The sequence below is a fragment of the Molothrus aeneus genome, chromosome 4 (assembly GCF_037042795.1).
Source record: "Molothrus aeneus isolate 106 chromosome 4, BPBGC_Maene_1.0, whole genome shotgun sequence".
Classification (NCBI taxonomy): Eukaryota; Metazoa; Chordata; class Aves; order Passeriformes; family Icteridae; genus Molothrus; species Molothrus aeneus.
Window position 1 is genome coordinate 46,192,071 of NC_089649.1, and position 23,196 is coordinate 46,215,266.

The window sequence follows — 23,196 nt, forward strand, 5'->3', positions numbered from 1 at the left end:
TGTAGAGACAGAGAATGAACAGAATTCTGTGTTACCTACATTATAGTACTTATTAATAGATAAGGTATTATTAACACACTATTAATTCCTGAGGGACAATAGATGTAACTATTGTTCTATATCATAACTATAGTGTATGACAACCATAGCAGCTTCTACTGATGGGCTTCAACTTGCTGCAAGGACAGACTAGGTAACCAGCTGCTGTGTATTTTCTCCCTCTGCAAGCACATTCTCCTAGGCTTTTTCCACTTCCCACAGGAAGGCTGCTGCCCTCCCTCCTGGCCACTGCAGCCACCCACTCTGCTCCCCAGCCACACCACCCTGCCACCACAAGGTTTGGGTTTCTCTGATTCTGCTGTTCATCCATCACCTCACAACTCTGTTAAAAAAATCCTGAATATATCACTTGCAGCCACTTGATAACCTTTTCAAGATGGTATCTTAAAGATACCTTTGTATAAAGAAAAGCAAAGAAATATTCAGAGTTGGTTCCACCTCCAAAGGAATTTTAGAAGTATCTGCAAACCCTGGCAATGCTCACTTAATGGGATTTTTTTGGACTCATTGCCACCAAAGTATTTCTTCCAGATATTCCTGCATGGAGTCAAATTTTGGTAATGCCTTAGAAAGTGCAGAAATATTTCTGAAGGTTTGCTTTACCCCCGCCTTCATCCTCCTCCTCCTTCCACGCCCGGTGCCCTGTGAGCTGCGACACCTGTGGCCCTGGTGCCAGCGGTTCCTGATGGTCTGATAGGCAGTGCAGGGAACCCTGAAGGGGCTCATACTCATTCTGGGGCTTCTGGGCAGCTCAGATAACCTCACCACAAGCTCGAGGTGACTTTTCTTTGGTGGTGCTCAGCAGCCCCCATTGCTCAGCTGTTTTCAGGTCTGTTACTTGATTTGCAGGGTGATTTACGAACTTTATTCAGCATGAGGAGCTGGACCAATAAAAGGATGGGGTCAAGGGTCTTTTAGAGAGCCAGATGATTACAGCCCTGAAGACTTCTGAAGACTCTGAGGTATCAGATGTCATCCTAGGAACACATTGACCTATTCATTTCAAGAGATGCTGTCAAAGAAAATTAACTACCTGATGCTTTTCCCTGTTCAGTGCTGTAAATATTTCATATTCATGTTTCATATTTTCCTGTGACCACATATAGTTATAACTCCTTAACATTAAGGAACAGCTCTTGTTGCATCCACAGCTACAGGGTCTCAAAGTTTTTTCAAAGAGTGATATTTTGGTTGATCTTCAAAATCCTCTAGGTACAGGATCTGTCTGTGGCATCCTTTAGTTTAATACATCAAATATGAGGTAAGAGGCAAAGGCACTGACTGGAAGCGGGAAACAAATATCTGGGTGCCCCATTTCCCTTTTTAAAGAGGTTTAAAGAGCTCTTGGTTTCTGCAGAGGTTTAGGGATCCCATCAGGTCCCTTTGAGAAAAAGAGGGAGGTCTCTTTGCAAAGCCTGAATGTGGCAGGATGCCTGCTATGGGATGGTGTATGGGCCTTAGAGAGAGCCATCTCCTGGGAAGGCTCAGCTCCAGCCCTACAACAGGGGAGCAAAGGGGCTCCTCTTCAGTGTCCTTAACATTCTAAAGCTGGCTTTCGTGTGCACTGGGTGCCACGGTCTCTCCCCAGGCTGCAGCAGGGCCTGAGGGCCAGCACATCCCTGGCACCCTGCTCAGGGCAGTGACCAAAGGCAAGTTGGACATCTTCGAGTACAGATGTGCCCAAAACGTGGGAAAGAGAAAGTCAGAAGAAATGCCTGGGACACAGATAGATTGAAATTCAGATACAGAGAGGGTCTAGAAGAGGGGGAAAGCAAGTCAGATGAATCATTAAATGAATAGCAGCACGCAGCAGTCTCTCTTTCCATACCCCACTTACAAAACAATGTGATTTTCTAATGAGAGATCATGGGACGAACCAGAGGCAAGCCAACAAGTGACTTACATAATAAGTTTACATTAAAGGATGAGATGCCAAAACACACTGTAAGAAGGATACTAGAGAACAGTTTTAATAACATATTCCAAACTTCCTGAGGTTGTTTATACCTTACTTCAGACTGATGAAATACTTTTTCTTACATGTGGACTGATGTGAAATACCTTTCAACCACTGCTAAAAGACCTGGGTGTAGAACACATATTTTCTCAGCTAAGAAGATTGCTTAAGCACCTCAAGAAAACAGCAAGTCACTTAATTACAAGATTCAGGATATATTCTAAAATATTTCCTTCTATAAATTAACATCTCAAACAGGAGACTAACTGTTACTTTTAGAGTAATTTAATGGCGTATTTGTTCTTCTGCAACTTTTTTCTTTTTCAGACATTAGAAGTGCTCTGGATATCAATGAAGACCTGTGAAACATCACATGAAAATAATTAGTCTGACCAGAAAGAGGGACAGATTCAATTCTACACCCAGATGTATGTTCATGCAGACCCCACTGACAGTGGCACAAAGTTCAGGAGTTACAACCAATACTCAGACCCAAAGTCATTAAAATTGAAACTAGTTATTAATGAATTACTTGTTTGGTAAGCCATATGAAAAAGGATGATGTTTTCAGTACAAATCCTAGAAGACAGATGTCCACATTTCAGAAATTACTTCAAAACTGGTGCTACTTGGCACTCTCAGAAGAGAGAAAAAAAGATTTGAAACACTCTTCATCTAAAAATGTATTTGTGTCTGAACTATATTTACCTACTATGGCCTGTGAAATTTTGAAGGAAATAATCAGTTCTGCAGTTGTGTTGTTGATTGGGGCAATTTTTAGACCTCAGCAATACTTGAATGCATCTCACCTGAACTGATAAAAGCCAAAAGAGAATGCAGCTAGTCTTGGTTTAATTCTTCTGCAGAGTGTGGCAGCCCTTTACTTCAGCATCTCTCCACTTGTTTCCAGCTCTTCTGATTAGCTGAATTTCCCCAAAGTTGCCAGGTGAGGATGCTAGTACAAAGGATTTAAAATGTTGCCTGCAGGCTCAGGCTTCTTGAGCACTTTTCATGGTCCTTTGCACAGCTCAGAGACTGGAGAAGTTTCCACACCCAAAGGGGAGCTCCACAGAGCCTCAAGCTTGGCACACATTCAGAGTGAAGGAAAACCCAATTCTGCCCTGCTTTCCTCTGTACAAGGAGACTCACAACTGCATCCCTTCCCCAGGAGACGCTCTTATCCTTGCAAACTGTTACACAGCACTGGAAGGCTTTAGCCACCTCTCCCCTTGGTGTGGTCTGGTTTTGCACATTACATTGAACACGAATTGCTCCAGAGGGAGCTTTGCAGTGCAGGGATTGGGGCACCCAGGTGGGAGCTGGGACCATCAGCACTAATAAATATTTAATCTTTGTATGCAAAGTGTAACAGCTTCATTGAGAGAGACTCTGCACCTGCCAGCTCTGCTCAGCCCAGAGCCCGCTCAGCAAGGGCTGCAGGAAGACGAGGCTTGAAGCAGATGGTGGAGTTGAACTTGGATCACCCAAACCATAAGCATGTGCTTTAGTCAATCTGTACATTCAGCCCAATTAGTGAATAGTGCCAGATCTGCCAAAGCCACGTTTTTCTCACACTAAACGATTGATCAAAACAAAAGCAAACATCTCAGCCAGGCTCACCAGTCAGCCTTGCTGCTGATCACGGCCCCACAGGCAGTGCCAGTGTTTCACAACAGTCGCTTTCTTCAGCTGTCAGTGAGCATCCTTTAGACATCAGCAGGAAATAAAGCACAAAACTGGAGACAGGAAATTGTTTAATGATAGAAATTGGCAAAGACAGGTGTAATCCTCAAGCTACATTTAGCTCATTTTAGGAAATACACAGGTATCATTTTGACAGCACACTTTAACAAAAAAAGATAGAGATTTACAAGGTAAGATGTGTTTTTCTTAGAGGACCTAACCCTCATTCTGTTGGTAAATTGACTGCCAGTCATAGCTGGAATGTGAGTTTTTGTGAAATCAGTCTAGAAAAGGATATTTTAAATTCAGCTTTCAGTGCCTTTTAATGCTGTTGTTGAATGAGAGCTTTGGTGTAATACAGATTGAAGGAAGTCTATTAGTACCTGCCCTTGGTTTCACAGCCTCTGTATAAACACCACCTTTGCCTCTGGTACTGGCCTTTCCTCATCTACAGCTGCTCCTTTGCTGCAAACTTTGAGCCAGGTTTAGCTTTGGTTCATTTAATCTCTAACACCTTCCCTAGCTGTGGACTTGTCTCTGCTCTTTTCCTGCCTCTTTTCATTAACCCAAGACACTCAGCTTTTTTCTCAGTTCTCCATTTCTCATTAATTTATTTTCCAAGAACCAAAACGGGAAAATAATTATACATCGAAAACCCCAGGAAGTACCAAATTAAAACCAGGGAGCTGATTTGTGTCCTGAGAAGACTCCAAGGTCACAGTCCTCTACTGTTCTTCATTGTGACCAAGAAGCCTCCTTGACAGCTTCAACACACACAGAGCAGCTGTAGGAAAAAAAAGGACAAACATCATCCCTCTCCAGCTGTGCCTTCACATACACAGACAAATCCTGCTAGGAAATGACAAGGAGCAGTTAAGGGAAATGGACTTCAGAGATACAAAACACTCATCACTGCCTGGTTTGGAATGGATGGGATGAAAGAGGAAGTGTCAGATCCAAACCAGAGCGTGCATGTACACCTGTGACTGTGCACACACAGCCATCTCAACCTGCAGAAGATGAAAAGCAGACAAACAACTCCCTTTGATAAGGGAATATAGCTATCTATGTTATTACATGCTAATGACTGCACAGGACAGAGTATAAACCTGACTTTTTGGAAATGGGAGAGATAAATAGAAATTAATCATGGCTTTCTTACAGTTCTGCTTTATGGGTGTGAATATCTGAGACTGAAGGCAGTGCCTGAATATCCTATTCAGTATAGCTCCTGAACTTTCTTTCAGTTTTACTCAGATTGTTGCTAGTTATTAAAGCTCAACAGACAAATTCTAGAACTATTGAGCAGATTAGGGATTCTCATTTTTTAAAAGTTTCTTGCACATTGAAAAAGACAAGAGAAAGAATTTTTTCCCTGACAAACCATGTAACCAAGTACACAACTCTGCTTAATCAGCTGAATGCTGGTGGTTTTCCCACAGAGAGAATTTCTGGAGAAGCCCTGTAATCTGTGAGCTCCTGTGGACTTCTGAGAGGAGAGTGGGACTGGTGATGGGTTGTACCAGATTCCTTTGCCATGTCTTTGTGATGGATGGTGAAGTCCCACCTGCTGGAATCACAGATTTTTCACTTTCATTTGTGCATTGCTAACTCTCATCGTTAAAGATAAAACAACATCATATGAAACAAGCACAAACCTCTAAGTCTATCAAGTAGAACTGAAAGAACCCAGCATGTTTTGTCTTGATTTTAAATCCTGCCTTGGAGGATCAGCTTATGGCTCTTGTTATTTGGTACAGCAGTGCTTCAGGTTTTTTCTTGAGCACCATAATCATTTTGCCTCCTAGGCACCAATCAGGGTTAATAAGGTCAGCCAGAAAGGAGCAGATTGCCCACTATGCAATCAAGACAGACTTTGAGTCAAAATCTTTCTATGCCAGTAGGAATATTTCCAGACTTGGACTAGAAGATGAATAGGGATAAAACAGCATATGAGGACTTTTTTAATAACCCTTTGATAGTATTTTGGAAGCAGAGGTGAAAATATGCCTTAATTTACAAAGGATTGAAGAGTCATGAATTGAGGAACTGGAGAGGATATTGGGACATTGGTGCATATTGTCCATTTATCATTTTGATAATTTGGTTTCTCTCCTTTTCTCTGCTTCTCCATTTGGCACATTTTGCATCAAAATACATATTTTTAAAGATGCAATCCCAGTGAGTTCCTGCACAGTTACTCACATGTATGACCCTTCAAAACCTGTAGGTTTTAAACCCAAGGCCAATATGTGATTCAAAGTATTGCTCAAAGTGAGCATGGAGCAAAGTACCTCAGTGAGCACTGAGCAAAGCATTTGTGTCCTCCAGAGCAAGGCTCAGGCAAATGACTCACAGCACCTGCAGGGAGGGAAGAAGGAGTCAAACTGATTTTCCAAAGTACTGACCACAGACATATCATGGGGGTGATGTGGCCTTAAGGGAGAGGAAGGACAGGAAAGGACAACAGTGCTGTTAGTTTGTGACTTCCATAATTGTATGTTTGCAGAATTAGAAAGGAGGGAGGGAAGCAGGAAAGACAAGTATTAATCAGTTGCCACTTTCTGCTTGGTGCATGCAAAGGAATATTTCTGATAATTTGTTTGCTAAAAGAGCTGAGCTTGCTGAAACCTGAAGTGGGGGGATAATATTGGGATGGGACGTAAGCAAGCACAGCCACTGCCCAGGTAGCCCCTGCTCCTCCAGCTCTCCCAGAGCCTTCTCAGTACCTAACATCCTTTACTTTCATTGCTCTGTCCAAAACAATAACTGCATTTTCATGAAAAATGTTCTCTGCTGAGAAACGGTGGCCCTTTTGTGCAGATATATAGCTGTACATTCACATAATTAGCAGAATTTATTATACAGAATTCCTGACAAGTAAGATCACATGCAAAGGTTGATAAGCTAAAACTGCATTTCAACAAGCTGTTTTTGATGTAGTCATGACAATGTAATGAAAAGTTTGAAAGGTGTACAGTTTCTGTAATAAATGAATATTCACTTTTGTTCTGAAGTATTAGTACTTGTGTCTAGACTTTGAGTGCTTCCAATCACAGAGCTACTAAAGCCAGAAAAATTCAGATGGTTAGCAAAAATGGTATGTCTTCAAGATGTGCCTGCTGCACTAAAAAGATTTGATCTCAGCCTCGGCTGTGGGTCATGTGAGATAGATAAATAATTGATTTTTTTATTTACTTTATTTATTGCTATTTTAAAAATTGTTTAAATTTTTAAACTATTTTTTAATATCTTCTTTTTTCCAGACTCATTAAAAAATTAGGAATTTGCAAACATTCCCACTATTTGGAGTGCTTGTCTATTCAGAGAGAGAAGGTACAGTTAAGTATATATAAATATAAACAATCCAATATCATTACATCAGACCAGTTCAACAATATAATGACATAGAAATAATAATCTGACAGTATTTTAGCTGCTGCATGGCTACTGGATATAAAACTCAAGGTAAAACGAAGAATGGGTGATTTGGGGAGTTGACAGGAGGGTCAGTTGTCAGCTGTTCAAATCCAGCCCAGGCTGCCCTCAGCAGTAGGGCAGTAATGGAACTATCACTGCCCTTACCTTCAGGCAGCTGTTTGGCTGCAGTAAAATGAGACAGTGGCCTACTCCCTTTGTTTTAGGTTACCCATGCCTCTGTTCTCCTGACAGTGCCAAAAAAGCTCTCAGACTACTCCCAAGAAGAGAGGTGTCAATGCACAAAACTCAGCAAGGATGTCTCGAGTGATGGGAAGCACATCTAGAAGTTAGGAGCTTCATGCCAGAATCACAACATTCTCTGAGCCCTAAAGGAGCCTCCTTCAATGCAGTAGTTTCTTTTAAAGTTTTGGAAGGTGTCCTGGTGATAACCTCAAGGCTAAATCCTTAATAGTCCCTCTTGGTGATCCAGGAGTGTCACAGTTTGACTTACTGGTCTTGACCAGAGTCTTGCCCAATGCTCCCGTGGGAGTGAGAAAGAACAGAGGTGCTTTGTCCTGGGCAAGGTGACAGGGTTTAACCCCTGCTAGCACTGTAGGATGTGCCATAATATGGTGTTTATCCTGCCTAGTGATTACATGGTATGGCTCCTCCTCCTACCATCTACAACTGTACAGGGGTCCTTCTACCTCCCTCACCAGCAGCAGATCCTGTTATTGGAGAGGTCTCCTGGAACAGAGCTGCTGTTCCTCCCACACCATGAGTCAGACAGGTCTCAGCAGTAGGGCCAGCAGTATGTGTGTGGCTGAGGGACCTCATCAGGAGCCTGGGGACAGCATGATAGAAGGCTGCTGGAATCAGATGTATAGTATTGGAGAGAGGAGAAGACAGGGAGGCAGGTTTGCCATGAGCTCCATCACCACTGCTCAGCAGATGTGTAAGAAAATTCTTCTTTTCTACTGACTCAGTACTCTCACAAGCCTCCTGCTCTCTCCCTGGTGAGGGAGAAGAAGATAACCTGAGCAGTATTGTGACAAAATTCAGTGCTGGCACAGCAGAGCTCCCTGGCTGAGATGGTCTCAGGATTAATATGCTGGCAGGTTGGCAACGTCTTTTATGAGCCCCATTCACAAAGCTGGCAAAACCCAGGCAGCACTGGCGGCGTTTCTGACCAGTGTGAAGTTGTAAGGCTGTGGTGGGGCTCAGAGCCCTCTTTCCCATTACTCCTGAGCCATAAAGGTGAGGTTCCTGTGGGCAGGGAGCAGCCAGCAGGCAGATATGTGCCCAAATACACATGCCACTGTGTTCTGCTCACATGTTTGAGCCCTTGTGTTGGGGACCCCCTTGGAAAAGGAGGCTCCCACTGGCTCCCAGAGCCGACTGCCATAGGGCGGAGCAGGGGAACAAAATGCATCTTTCATGCCTGGGTATCCCTTATCCACAGTTTAAGCAGCAACCCAGCAGACACAGTTCTCTATCTTCCATCCTCTATCCTCCCCCAGCATTTATTTGGAACCTCAAGTATAAGGAGGTAAAAGTGGATTTCAACAGGTCAAAAAACCCCAATAGCTTACTTTTTAGTCCATAGCAAAAATGGAATTTTCAGGGAAAAAAATTTGAATATCAAAACATTCAAGCCAAAAACTAAAGTTTTTAATTTTTGGCAGCTCAGGACAGGTTTGGGCTGCTCAGTTTTTGACAGTAAAGCAACATATATTCGCACCATTTTTTTCGTCTTCTTTTACAGTATGCTGACATTTTCAAATGCATTTTCCCTTGAAATGCAGTTTCTCTTGAACATTCTCAACAACGCTTTTTCACGGTATTTAATTCTCAGGGTTTCTCACTGCCAGGGGAACAGCCGAGGATCCAGGGAGGAGCCGTGGAAATGCATTAGCAATGCCAGCTCTCAAGAGCAGCTCAAAGTGGCACTGGACCCCTTCAATTCTGGCCTTTGGCAGCAGCTGGTGTTGTCCATGTTGGAAGTGGAGCAGAGATGCAGCGGAGCTCCCAGCCCTCATCCAGTGGGAAGCTGAAAAGTGTAGGCGCAGGAGAAAAGGGCCCAGTCAAATGCACCCTTGATCAAATGGTGCAGTCTTAGCAAGACAGCAGAAAAAGCAGACTGTGTCATGCCCCAGCATTGTCTCACTACTTGTGCCAAGCCTTGCAGTCAAGATGGAGCATCTCCTGACCAGCCCACAGCTGTCCCCTGTACTTGCAACCAAAGAAAGTGTGAAAGCCTCCCTGTTGCTGCATTACACTGTAGCTGGAAATGCTATGGAGGGTCTTCTATACATTCCTGCTTTTGCATCCATAAAAACCAAGTGCAAGCAGCTCTGACCCAGCCCAGGAGGGGTTGGCAGTGGCACCCCTCCTGCTCTTCACTGAGCAATCTCTCTGAGCCAACAACAGGGAGACAAAGCTCAAAGAAACATGGAAAGGTCTTGTGATGTAGTGGGAAAACACATTTAACTAAATTCACCTGCATGTTTTTACTGAATAGAACTATTACGCTATTTTTTTTTTCCTACAGGCATCTTTTCTCCTTCAGGCCAGTCCACCTCCACTAGCTTCTAGCCAAAGGAGTTCCTACTTCATACACAGAGCATCAGTGTTGCACACATGTAACCAGGACTGCTGCAGGCAGACACCAGGAACTACTCTAAAAACAACTAAAATATGCTGATGAAATCCCACTTCCCTGCTCATCCAGCCCATCAGACTAGAAATGATATGGTTTCTGAGCTCCTCTGAGCAAACAGTGTGAAAATATAAGTCTTGGTTTGGTGCATGCCCAGAGTGTTGAACTAAGAACACTTGTCTCATATGTAAGCAGCTGCAAAACCTGATATTTACACAAGGATTCACAGAGATGAGAAAAGCCTGCGTATTTTTTTTCTAGATTGCAGGCTCTGATTCAAATGGGAATTAATTTGGGAAAACCCTTTGGTTTGTATCATACAGCATGCCAGGTTAAATGACTAGAGTAGACTCTATTTTTTGTATAATTGAAGATTAGCTTTAGAGCATTGACATTGTTCCCACATCAATATAGTAGCATATTTTTGCCTACCAAAGCACCCATCATTTGCATGTCAAATAGATTGTGAAAAAAGCAGAACTCTACCTTTAAAAGCACTCAATAAACGAGATCACAAATGCACTTGGTATAAATACAATTACACTTATATACGCTTTTTTGCAGAGCTGTCTCTGGGAACCCACACATGCTTTGCTTACCTTAGACAAGGTGGCTGCAATTTCAAAGCTTAGAGCTGCCTTTAAATGGCTTTCTTAGACTTGGGTATCAGCTGGCACATGCTTCTGCTGGCAACACAAGGGCTGTTGTCTCAGCCACCCAGCAGTAATATGCAAAAGAAGGCTTTTATGAGGCCAATTAGTAGAGCTGGAAAACCCAACCCACGCCCCACCTCAAGGGCTCGAGTACCTGATGTGAGTTTCTTCTCATTTTTTTCAGATTTATCAGGTTGTCTAATAAATTACATTCCCCTTCTTACAAAGCTTGGATCACTTTTATGGAGAGATGCTGAAGCAGACAATGCTCCTGCTGGCAGAAGCCAGCAGAGCTAATGGCAGGGTGAATACAGCACAGTGGATACATCAGATTGCTGCAGGGAATAGCTTGCAAACTCAGCCTAACCTCCACCCCCCCATGCTCTCTAGGGGTTACATTTTGGGGGTCTTGGTACATACATTAGGCTGGTCCCAACTATTTCTTTGAGTCTCACAAAGGCACATGAACCTGGCCCTCAGCTCAGCACTGCTTTTAGCTCCCCATCTAGCACCAGCACAACACTAAAGCAACAAAAGAATGAATGCAGAGAAGAAGACATCATCTCAGGTGATATTAGGATATCTAAGGTATCACTTCTTGCCTCATTTTAAATCATATTTTATTTTAAATCCCTCCCTCTCTCTCCACAGGAGGTAAGTTTTTTGAGGCAAAAGGCAGAGTGCCCTTCAGCACTATCAGGGATAGCAAGACATTTGCCAGTCTCATCCTGTAAAAAACTACCATTATCACAATAGGTTCAAAGGTCTTCCAAACAAAACAGCTGGAACTGATGGACACTGTGTGTTCCTCCTATTGCTTTAAGAGCTCCAGCTGCTCTGCCTCTGCAGTGGCAATACATCCATGTTGCTGTGCAAGCAGAAGCAGAGAAAGGATGAGGAAAAGAACAATTTCCCATATTTTTGTCGGTTGCTTCCATCTTGTGGCCAACTTGGAAAAGAAAAAAATGGGGTTTTATTTCGGTAAAGTTATTATTAACAAATGAAAGGAAACACTGGAATTTTTAGAGGTGGTTCTAATCCTTACCTCCAGCTGTTTGGATGGGAATGAATTGGGGTTGGAAGCTAGGTTTTCCCTTTGAAAAGCATTGAACACTAATGCCAGCAGAGGAAGGGGTTGGTGCCTCCTCTGCCACACACTCTGTTTGGTCTCATACCAGCTGCTGTGCCAAGGGTGCAGGACAGAGATGGGGTCAGGAGGACAAGTCCATGAGTGCTGAGCTCCACCCTCACCATGCTGAAGGCAGCAGTGATGGGACTCTAGCAGGGTATGGACTCTGCTTCACCTGCTGGCTTCAAGAGCTAGCCCAGATCTATGAGGTGGATTCTCTATTCTTTGTTTTTGAGCCTACAAAGTCTTTTCTTTGTTTCCATTCATTTTTCCTGGGGATTATGCCAGCACACAGCTCCCATACCACACAGCCTCTAACAGTGGGGATAACTTGATGGGACACAGCGATCTTGCTGAGACACCATGCCCCAGGTTTCCAGAGCTATGGGGGGCATCTCAAGAGGGCTGGATAATTTCTTCCTGGCTTGTGAACCTGCTGCTTTTTCCACTCATAGCAACAGAGCTTAGCCAAAAATCTTTTTACCTGCATAACCTAAAGTAATTCTCTTCCTATCCTTCTGGCCAGAAGCCTGCCCTTCTCAGCTCCTGGCACAGTGCTGCTCTCTCACAGCTCCTGTTTCCTGGGCAGACTGCCTCTGCCTGGTGCCATTGCATGTCCTCAGCACATTTCCAGCCAAATACTTGCTGAGGCCTTGAGACATGGAGCAAGCTGATGTGTGGAACTCATGTTGGACCACCAGCGTGGTGGAGCAAGGAGCTAGAATTTTGCCCAAAATGGGTCTGCTTTAGCAAGAAGGTGAGAAACTCTCTATCCATGCTCCCCAGCATGGACAGATATGCTCACAGGCACACACAGCCATGCCCTGTGCTTGGGAGGATGCTCTGTAGCCAGGCTCTTGCATAGAGAGAGATTTTGGTACCCCACACAGCAGAAATGACGAGTCCATTGGTCCTTGTGTCTCACACAGCTGCTGAGCTGCCAGAAGAGCAGGTGCACAGCCCAGCAAGATGTAAGGGCACAAGCACTTCCAGGGCTCTTTCCTGTGCCTCTCTAGTGGCAGGAAGTGGTGTCTGTCTGTGCAGGGCTACAGGATAAAGACTCCTTTCAGCAAGGACACACAAAGGAGACACAACCTACTGTAACCCATATCCAAGGCAAGGGCCCAGGATGCTGCAACCCATTTGAATGAGGAGGGGGATATTTTAGATGGAGAGTTCATCTCCCAGCAAGTTCCCAGCAGGAACAGTGACCACCCCAAGGACAGAAGGTTCCTAACCTACCTATTCACAGGGCATTCCCACAGCCAGCCTTGCCTGGCTCCCACTGGAAAACCAAGACAGCCTTTCGTGCAGGAAGTGCAGATGCCAAGTTTAACTCTGATTTCAGGTTGAAATCTTGCAAATCTTCTCAAATTCACATTCAGTTACATATGCTGTGTAAAATTGATTCTGTGGGAGCACAGAACCATACTAAAACTTTAGTGTGATTCACAATGGTGGTGAGTTCAGCACAAGATCAGTGTTCAAAAACCCTGTAGCCAGGGGCCTCTCCTAAGTGCGGGCAGAGCAGCAGGCATCAACCCCCCAGCACACATGGTGCCAAGGCCAAGGGTTTCATGTTGAGCAGGGAGCCCAGTGCCCACCCACTCACCCACCCATACCTGCTGTGTTTTGGGCAATAATATGGCTGCCCACAGATGTCACTTGGTATCCTGGTCATTTGCTGCCAGCACTACCTCACTGTGGAAGAGCTCGGAGACAGGGTTGTCATTACTGATTGATGGCTTCACAGACAGCTCAAGGACCTCTTGAGGGAAAAAATCCCTGAGCAAGACTGATTCTTTATAACCATCTTTCAATAAGTGAGTATAGACCCCTCACATATCCTTAAATTATATATCATTTATTGAAATATAAAGATCTTCATTTACAAGATTTTTTCAAAGACAAAATATCAACAGGGGCATTTTTGAAATACATTTTGTGCCTATCATCACTCAGGCCAGTTTGCCCTTCTTCAAACATTTCACAACAGCCATCATTTTGGAAACACTTCCTTTTTTATTATTCTAAAATATAACTTTTGGACATTCAAAGTGCAACAGTTAACGTGCCTGTGGAATATATCACAGTAAAAAAAATATAAACAAAGGCAGTGATATAGCTGTCATAAATGTTTTGGCAGTATTCTAGAAGTCTATATAAAAATACTTATATACATATTGATGTATAACATCATCATATCTCACGTCCTTCATCATGTAATAGGACCATTTTGTACAAGTTGCAGACCACGCTGTAAGGAATTGGTTGGCCATTCCAAATCAAAAGCTGCATTTTGTAGGATAACACTGATTGTCGTTATACAATTACTGTAGCAAAAGGTTTGGGAGTATCTCTTCCAGTGGCTTCTCAAAAAGTAAGCCATAAAAAAAAAAAAAGTCTGTAATACTGATAATATTGTGAAACTAAACAATTCATTCTCATCCTTTCACACTTCTCCCTCTCTAGTAAATCCTTTCTCTTCCTCTTCTTCTCATTCCAGTTTCCAGGACAGCTTGTCTGATTCCAAGCCTGCCGTGAGCTGGGTTTGGCTAGACCCCTGCCAGGGATGCAATTGATCTGTACAATACTCATGACAAGATGGAGAATTAACATTACCATGTACCAGAAAGTGAGCCAGCTCTGGTTCATTGGCTGAGTCTAGCCTGAGATGCACTGTGAGATACAGAATGAGGCTGGTGAGGGGAAGGCAAAGCTGCACGAAAATGTCCTTAGATTCCAGTAACTGATATAATAAAACATGCTGGGGCTGATTTTCAAACCCTGAAGAACACTAGGCCATGTGCAAAAATGCAGGTGAAATTGCTTGCCTAATTTGAATGTGTAGTTGTAAAGACTACACATGCAAATTAAGGCACGTGTCATCTCAAGTGGCCATTCAGATATCTGGGATATCCATAGACAATTTGCGTTTCCTCAATTCATAGTTTGTAACTGGAGGGAGATTTCACACCATCCCATCTGTCCTGGCTGTATCAAGAGTCTATGTTTCACAGTTGTCCCCGTACAGAGCTCAGTGACATGTTTGGCAAAAGCATGGTCCCAGGAAGACACTTGTTCTTGATCTGTCGAATGCAAGAAGTAGAGGATGCACCATCAATCACCATTCCTTCTGATTGTCAGCTTCCATCGAGGTTGAAAATGTGGGGGCTCGCTTCAGGTCCTGTTTTCACATTTGCTGTGATCTTGTGCATGGCCTCTGCCAGGTGACAGCTTGAAACCCAGACCCAGAATGATTTGCCTGTGCAGTGTCCCACGCTGGAACACTGCCAAAATTGCATTTTCTTTTGTTTGATCTGTAGCTGTCCACAAGTGAAGTCAAGGGGACTTACGAAACTTTTTGTAGGGCTATTTGAAGGTAAACTGTAGTTTAACATGGGAGCATGTTCTGTCAGTCACTCTTTCACACTTCCTAGGAAACTACTTCAACACAGGAATGAGTTTGCACCACATTTGCATTGACTGTATCGTAACAGAGGCTGGGCATATCCTACGAGGTGCTCATTGCACTGAATTAAGGCAAAGTGTGAAAGCTGAGTACCAGAAAGGATGGGGCCCTTGGCAGCGACATAATTTTTTTACATGTAAGTCTTCCAAAGTATCATATCTCAATAACACATTGTATAGTGATAGCAGTAATCATAATACTTTGTTCATATAAGGGGTGTCAAAAATCAACAATTGCAGGCTGAAAGCAGATTCATTTTCATGCACTTTTTTCCAAAAAACACTCCTAGAAGTATTTAACTTTTGTAGTTACAGTCTGCAAAGATAGTAGATATTTCTGCTCCTGTTTAAACTTGAAAACTAAGACAAGAATATTTTCTGCATATTTATTTCTGCTTATTTGAAGTTGCATTTCAGGCTAGGAGAAATGTCTTTGTTTCTTGAACAGTTTAAATATCAAGTCAATTCTTCACAGCTAACCTCAGGATAAGATTTCTTTTGAGTACCATGAAACACTAATAATGGGGTATTGCTGGTGGTTTATCATAATCTTCCATTCTCCAGCATCTTGGAAATCTGGTATAATTTTTTTAATTGAAATTTTTAGGACCTCACTTAATCAGAGGAAAACTAATTGCTTCTAGTACATCTGATTAGAAAAGCTACTCAGCTCATGAAAGAAAAAAATCTTAATTTTTTTCTCCATGTTAAAGTAGTTTTAGCTAACCAGAACAATTACCATTCTGTGTAGATAAAAAAAAAAAATTCATAAAATTTTTTGGGCTGGAAATTTCTCCCCTGCACTTAAAAAAGTGTTTTGAAATTGTGCTTTTACTGAAGGACAATGGATTGTAAAATATACATTTAGTGTTACTGAAAACAGTAGTAGTATTATTTTGAAAACAGCTACCTTCTATAGTTAATAAAGACTTACTAGGTTTCTAACACCTATTATAGACTGAATTTTAATTATCATTATTATTATCATTATTATTCCCCTTTACTTGCATTAATGGTGGAAAGTAACATGTTTTATAGTACCGGTCAGTCTCTTGTGGTTTTAGACCTTTTTGGTCCAAAAGTGGTTTTTGCATGTTCTTCAATTCACATGATAGTTCAACAGCAGCTGACATTGAGATTGAGGGAGGAAGTACACAGAATTCATGAATGACCTCTTCTAAAATCCATGGCATTTGTTCAATGTGCACCTCAAAAGATCCTTGAGTAGTCAGTTATTTACATAATTACAATGGTGAAGTATTGCTGCAGTGGAAATATGATCCATCAAAGTCATATGAATGCCCTTGAAACACAAAACCGGTCTGTTTGTGGCCTTTCCCTTCATCCTCCTACCAGTTGGAATGGCAAACAACACTGAGATGCTACTGAAGTACTGCAAGAAGCAACACTAAAATATCCATCTTCAACATGTCTCTTTCATTTATACTCAGGCTGAGTCCTCTGCCCATTTCTGGGCGTTCCTTTCTACAAATCCACCTCCTCTTCACATCCTTGACGTTGCAATAAAGTGGTTTTCTCTGTGGAGCAGAAGTCTGTAGGCAGCTGGGGAAGCTTCCCTGTGTGCAGAGCTGGCAGGTGTCCGTGGCTTACAGGAAGCTGTCCTCCACCAGGTCTGAGGAGTCGATCCCAATGTCGTCCATCATGTCAATGTCCTCAATGGTCTCGTCCTCTCTCTTGATGAAGGTAGAGCTACTGGAACCAGTTTCAATGGCACTTTCTTCAGATGTCTGTGAACTGGAAGAGACAGATATTTCAGAGAGAAGGTATGTGGTGACTGTGGCTGGGTAAACACTCCAGTCTCTAGCAGAACTGAACGCTACCTCCCCAGATGCTTTCTGACCCACAGGGCAATCTTAGGTGACTATGACCACCAGTTTCTTAGGACATGACATATCTTGTATATCAAAAGTAGTGAACCACCTTGGAATTCAAAGGAGCGTGCTGGCACTCTCAGCCAGATACTTGTTGGAGAAGTAGTTTTATGACACTAATGTGACTACAGGTCACTTAGGTAAATCTGGGGAGGTCAGGTGAAAATAAGATGGTAATAACAGGCAGTAAGATAAGAATAACAGACAGAGATAATATGTCTTAATTTTTGGTAGTACTTTTAGGGACTTCTTTCTTCCCTCACTTGAATAAAGCACAAAAATACAAAAAAAAAAAAAAAAGGAAGAAAAAAGAAAAAAGGCATTTCTAGGTTGCTGAATCTATACACTGTGAATTAAGGGCTGAATTAAACCTCCACCATTCACAATTAGGGTCAGGCAGTGCTGTGTTGTAGTGGCATTGGTCATGCAAATTGACAAGAAAGAAGTAAAAAGTTCTGGACACCCTGCTTTCATAGAAAACTAGGAGATATATAGACATAGAACATAGAAGATATTATCAACAACTTCTCCCAGGTTTTAGAATTTGTCTCATACAAACAAATCAATCCTTTGAGATCTCATATGAAGCTCAAGGGAGGCAAGATGTGATGGAAATTCTGCCCACAGATCCACAAGACAACCACTGTGACTTGACCAAGCTATTAAAGGAGTCCCAAAAAACACACGGAAGCCCCCTACCAGCAGTCACCTTAGCCTGGCAACCACAAAACAGGCAAAATTAACTTCTTCCCATTGAGAACACTGTGGGCAGTCATACTACCATGTTTATATGTGACTCCCCCAGTAAGTAGTTTGAACAGAGCTAAGGAAACCATTTGAGAGTACTGTGCTGGAAAGTGGAAATGGACATTGCCAAACATGACCCCAAGTGGTGACTATGGGCTAAGGGATCTGTAAACTGCACCTACCTGTGTCTGTTTCTTTTGCCAAGCTCATCTTCAGAAACAGGGTCAATGTCAGGCAGGGGAATGATGTATCCACTGTCAGCACTCAGCCTCTGCTCATCAAATCCACTCTCCCTGTCCTTTAGCTTGTCTTCATTCTTGTAAGTTACGCCAATGTAAGCATTGTCACAGTCCCCTCTCATGCGTGTGACAGCTGGGTGATCACTTTTCAGGAAGTCCAGATGAATCTTCTCATAGCTCTGAAAAAATTCATTTCAACCCTTCATTAGATGCTACTCACTAAGGCTGCCTTTCTTCAGATGGGCAGCTGTGATTCATTAGCCTAGCAAATATTCTGCCCTATGAGACAGCAATACTGGATAGAGAAGTCCAGAAGGTTCAATTGCTTTGAAGGGAGAAGTGACATGTAAGTTTTAGATGATGCAGGAGCAAAGATTTGTGGCAGCACAAAGCAGACACGTAGATGTGAAAGAAGGGTAAGGAAAAGGGAGTTAAGGTAGGTCGGAAAAATGAAACACTGAATGATGGGGAAGGCACAAATAGTCAAGAGCTATCAGAAGTGTGAGGGGAAAACTTGCTGGTGTCAGGATCGGAAGAAGGAGACAGGGTGATTATACACATGGGCCAAGAAGTCCCTTTTATATAATTATTTCACAGCCTACAAAATCCCATGAAAATATATAGAACTAGTTCTCCAGTAGAAAAATTGAGTTGTTAGGATTTAATTAGACATAAAGGGCTCTGCTTCCCAGTTAATACTGCAGAACTGCTTCTGTCAGCAAGTTTGACTGAAGAAACCATGCAATGTCCCCGTGCTAATCACATAATTCACATAGCTTAGAATGTGCCAGTTCAGTGCTCATGGCTCTCATGGCTGGAACAATGCTTGTAATTCCCTCTGAAGCAGTATACAGAAAACACAGAGAAAATTACAAACCTTTTTGTACTCTCCAGGCAACAAGCTCTCCACAATTTCACTCAAATGGTAGAAAGAAGGTCTTTTCTCCGGTTCACTGTTCCAGCACTTCACCATAATCTCATACCTGCAGATAAGAAGGAAACCAGTTTAACCAGCTGGTAGAGGAACATAACAGATCAAACAGAAACTACAGCCAGAATTCTCTGGAGACTGGGCGGGTGTGGAAAAGCCAAATGCACACATACACTTCATTGGTGGCATGATCGGGTTTGGCCATTCGGTATCCACTCTTGATCTTATTGTAGAAAGTAGAATCAACCATCATGCCAGGATAAGGTGTGCCACCTGCAGAAAAAAGAGAAACAAAAGTACTACTCTATACTTAAATATCCATGCAGAGTTCCCAAATACTATCTTCTTGTTGATGTTAACACTACAATTTAACATGACATCAGAATGATTCTTTCCTAGCCAGTGTTTCACATCAGAGCTATTGTCTTGGCGATGTTAAACCCTAATGTGAAACACTGGGAAAGTTTGAGGTAGATGCTAGTTAGGAAAAAATACCTTTTCAGTGTTTATAGAATGTATTGGGGACAGAGACTGGATGATACCTGGATCAGGTCATCAGCCTGCTTTGGCATGGGTTGTCAAAAAGTTTGGGCTTGGCCCAAGCTAACACAGCTAACTGATAATTTGGGGCTGCAGCGCAGAGACATCATTGCCCTCATGCTCAGATGTTGCTGATGTGTAAAAGAGTAATTCAAGCTGAAGTCAACATGGTAGCAAGATATAATTGACCTTTTTAACAAACACTGCTGAGGATATATTTTGCTTTCCAAAAAGGAACAATTTTCTCAGATGGAGGAGGCGTACTATAATATTACTTCAGAAATCTCTGCCCTTTCAAAAGTAGGATTTTCACCTAAAAATGAGCTTCAGAACCTTCTTTACAGGTAGAGCAGTGAAGTTTAGTGCTTCAGTTCCTGAGCTGTCCAATGCCTCCCAGGGATATCAGGGAATGGCTATTTACAGGAGCCTGTGATGCCCAGAGATTACAGGAATCAATACCATAAATAGTGGTGCAACTGTTGTTTTCTGAGAAGCAGTTATGTGACAACTTGTTCTAGCAAATAACATTAGGCTTGGGGTTGCCGTGGGGCAGCAGTAGGCACCACACAGGCATGAGTAATTCTGCTGGCAGTAAATCTGGGCAATGCAGGCTCGCTGGAGCGGGCCATGCACCCGTCCAGGAGGCTAATTAATTAATGAGGCTGAGGAGAGAGCCAGGCTGCTCCCAGCTGGGAGCTGTGCATTGTCTGGAACTGCTATATATTGTCATAACCACTTTACACTGCCATAAACCAACTGTGTGAACAGTGTTGACCTGGAAATGAGAAATCAGTGTCCCAGAAGATTGACATTTATTTTCATTCTCTAATGGGACTAAGACAGCCTCTTTTCAAATGTGTATGAAGAGACTGTTCCAAAGCAGCTGCTGAGCTGGGCTGCAGCACCAGGCACTCCGTTGCAAAGGAGAAACATGTTCCTTCTCATATTAGACAGAAAATCAATCCTGTTGTGGCACACCAATATTTTTCCACAAAAGATTTTCACACACTTCTTTTAGTTTTACAGCAAAAAAATGTATATCTCAAAAACAAACAAACAAAACCAAAAAAGCAAAACCCTCAAACAAAGGAACAAAAAAAATCCATACCAAAACTAAAGAGAACTTTGGGAGAGTATGGACATTTCACTTCACACTTAACACTGGAATCTGAAATGCCATACAGAAGAACAACTAACACTGGATTTCACGCATATATATATTATATGCAGAATTTTAAATATTTCATGTAGAACAGTTTGAATTGAAAAAACTTAATCACTACATATAGGAAAATATTCACAGTACATACCAAGAGAAAATATTTCCCACAGCAGAATGCCATAAGACCAGACATCACTTAATGTTGTGTACAGGTTGTCAAAAATACTTTCAGGTGCCATCCATTTTACCGGGAGGAAAGTCTGTAATAAAAAGAAAGAAAGCCCAAACACACAGATTAGTCATTAAATAAATTATTACTATTGCAATTGTTGTTTGATAGCCAGGAATAACATCTCTCTATAAGAAAATTTATGTTAACCTTGCTAGTGTTTATTTTTAATTCAATTTAATACAGAGGTACCAGGATTATAAGCAATGCTACTTGTTAGCTCCCCACAAAAACTAGTTAAACCATAGCTGTATTCATTTCAGTACTGGCAAATGAACAGGTAGTAAATGATTGAAAGTATGACGCAAAATCTGGCACTGCTGAACTAGGTCTGATATGTCATTGTTTGACAGTTCCTTAGTAATTTATCCAGTCACAAAACCTGCCAGTTAAAAATGTCAGACTGTGAAGTACTGAATGTGTACTTTTTCACTTTAAAACAGAGTTAGAAAAGTTACAGAAATTAATGATCTGAAGATAAATTGTTCTGAGGCAGATTCATCCCAATGGTCAATTACTGTAACCAACACTGAATGGCAAGAACATGAAATAGCATTTAAAACTGACAATTTTCATTTCAGTTATAGCAGAGCTCCAGAGATTAAGTACATACACTGCCCTTGGAGACATAGTTGGAATCATGCATGATGTCTCTAGCCAGCCCAAAGTCACAGATCTTCACAATTTTTCCTTGAGCCAGGAGGACATTACGAGCGGCCAAGTCACGGTGCACACACTGTGTGGAGAAAAATGAAGTTGTTCAAGGACGTGCTTTTTCCATGAGGGCCACTGCCCTTACAAAAGGGTTGGCTTTCTAGGTGCAGTAGTAACAAGATCCTCTACTGAACAAGCACCTGCTAGCAGGGGCAGGGAGGCACCAGGCCTCAGGGCCGGCAAGGTCTCACATGGATGCATTTTAGGAGGGAGGAGGCAAAAGTGAGGTCACCCTTTCCCATTCTACCCCTCATGCACTAATGATACACCTGTGCTTCTCACCATGCTGATTTGTGACTGTATGGACCCTTCACCCAGACCCTGCTTTGATCCTCCACCATCTCTGGTACCCTGACTCCATCAATGTCACAGGATGAAGCAGGGGAAGACAAGTGACTGCTGCTTTGATTTTTTCCCACCATGGTGATCTCCATTTCCAGGTAAGTGAGAAAGCTATCTACATCTCCAAAAATAATACTATATTGTGTCATATGCTCAAAATCTAAATTTAAAACCATAGCTGCAGAAGACATTTTTACACCTTATTCCATTTCGCTTACTTTTTTATTTACTTACATTTTTAGAAGCCAAGAATTCCATTCCCCGTGCAACCTGGTAAGTGAAGCTCAGCAAATCCAATAGGCTGAGGCCTTCTGAACTGTCATCTGAAAGAAGGTTTTTGACTTCTGATTCTATCAAAAAAAGAAGAAAGATGTGATTTTGCTGTGGAGTGTGAAAGTAGAATCCATCTTCCCCTACCTATCATGATTCCGAGCTGATAATTTTAGCAGAGTACCATGACCAAAACAGGCTTTTCATAGTAACTATTGCCACTTCTAATGTCTGCATCAGTCACTGACACATACTGCATTTTTAAAAACAGCCAGTATTAAAAAGCAGGTTAGGGTTTTCTCCTGTCTGTAATTTTTTTCCCCTGGGAACAGCAGGAAAAGTGAGAAAGAATTGTTGATGGGCATTACTGGACTGTCACACAGGTTGTTTACTCATTGTGTGGTACAGAAATATTTATTTAGAGGTGATGCCTTCATTAGGGTTTTGTGCATGCATGTACATTCTTATCCATTTACTTTTGCTGAGCACTGTTGTTTCCCAGGCAGTATTCACTGGGACTAATCCAATACCAGCAAAAAGGGTCAGGAATTCATGGCAACAGTTCTTATTTATTTTATGAAAAATGCCGGAAAAAACCCAGTCAAAATTCAGTGATTCATTTTCCCTGACTGTCCTGGAGCATGAGTACATAAGCCTGCCATGTAAATCTGGGACTGGATATGGTTCCATTTCTGAGGCCTGCAGGCAGAAGTGGCGGTGTCTGATTTTAAACAAAAGCATATTTGGGTTCTGAGAACAGGGACAGGGAATAGGATGCATTCATTATCTTCATTACATAATCCAGGAAAATATTTGGGAGTGTTCTGCATTTGGTAAGTGTCAGTTAATGTGAAATGTAAGTGGAAACAGTACAATATAAACTACTATTAGTATTGGTCATTGCTATTGCTCAAAATCCTTCAAACTACAAGACTGATAAAATCACTGCCTCCAAAGAGTGCCTACAGCCCCATTGCAGAGCACAACTGCCCAGTGCTTCAGCACAGAAACAAACACACAATGAGACCCCTTCTGCCCCAGCAACAGGCTCTCCTACCCCCAGAGCAGAATGGAAGAACACAACCACAAGCTTTTAGC

General features: G+C 42.3%; 1 protein-coding gene across 1 annotated transcript in view; it reads right to left on the reverse strand.

Moving 5' to 3' along the window:
• Window positions 1-13,404: 13,404 nt before the first annotated feature.
• Window positions 13,405-23,196, reverse strand: part of PDGFRA (platelet derived growth factor receptor alpha) — a 34,398-nt gene continuing 24,606 nt past the window's right edge. Inside the window, exons 17-23 of the mRNA XM_066548427.1 lie at window positions 22,063-22,178; window positions 21,386-21,508; window positions 20,692-20,803; window positions 19,015-19,114; window positions 18,788-18,893; window positions 17,854-18,089; window positions 13,405-16,787 (exon numbers count right to left, since the gene is read on the reverse strand). Of these exons, the coding sequence (XP_066404524.1) occupies window positions 16,640-16,787; window positions 17,854-18,089; window positions 18,788-18,893; window positions 19,015-19,114; window positions 20,692-20,803; window positions 21,386-21,508; window positions 22,063-22,178 (941 nt within the window). The 3' untranslated portion in view covers window positions 13,405-16,639. The remainder of the gene's footprint in view (window positions 16,788-17,853; window positions 18,090-18,787; window positions 18,894-19,014; window positions 19,115-20,691; window positions 20,804-21,385; window positions 21,509-22,062; window positions 22,179-23,196) is intronic.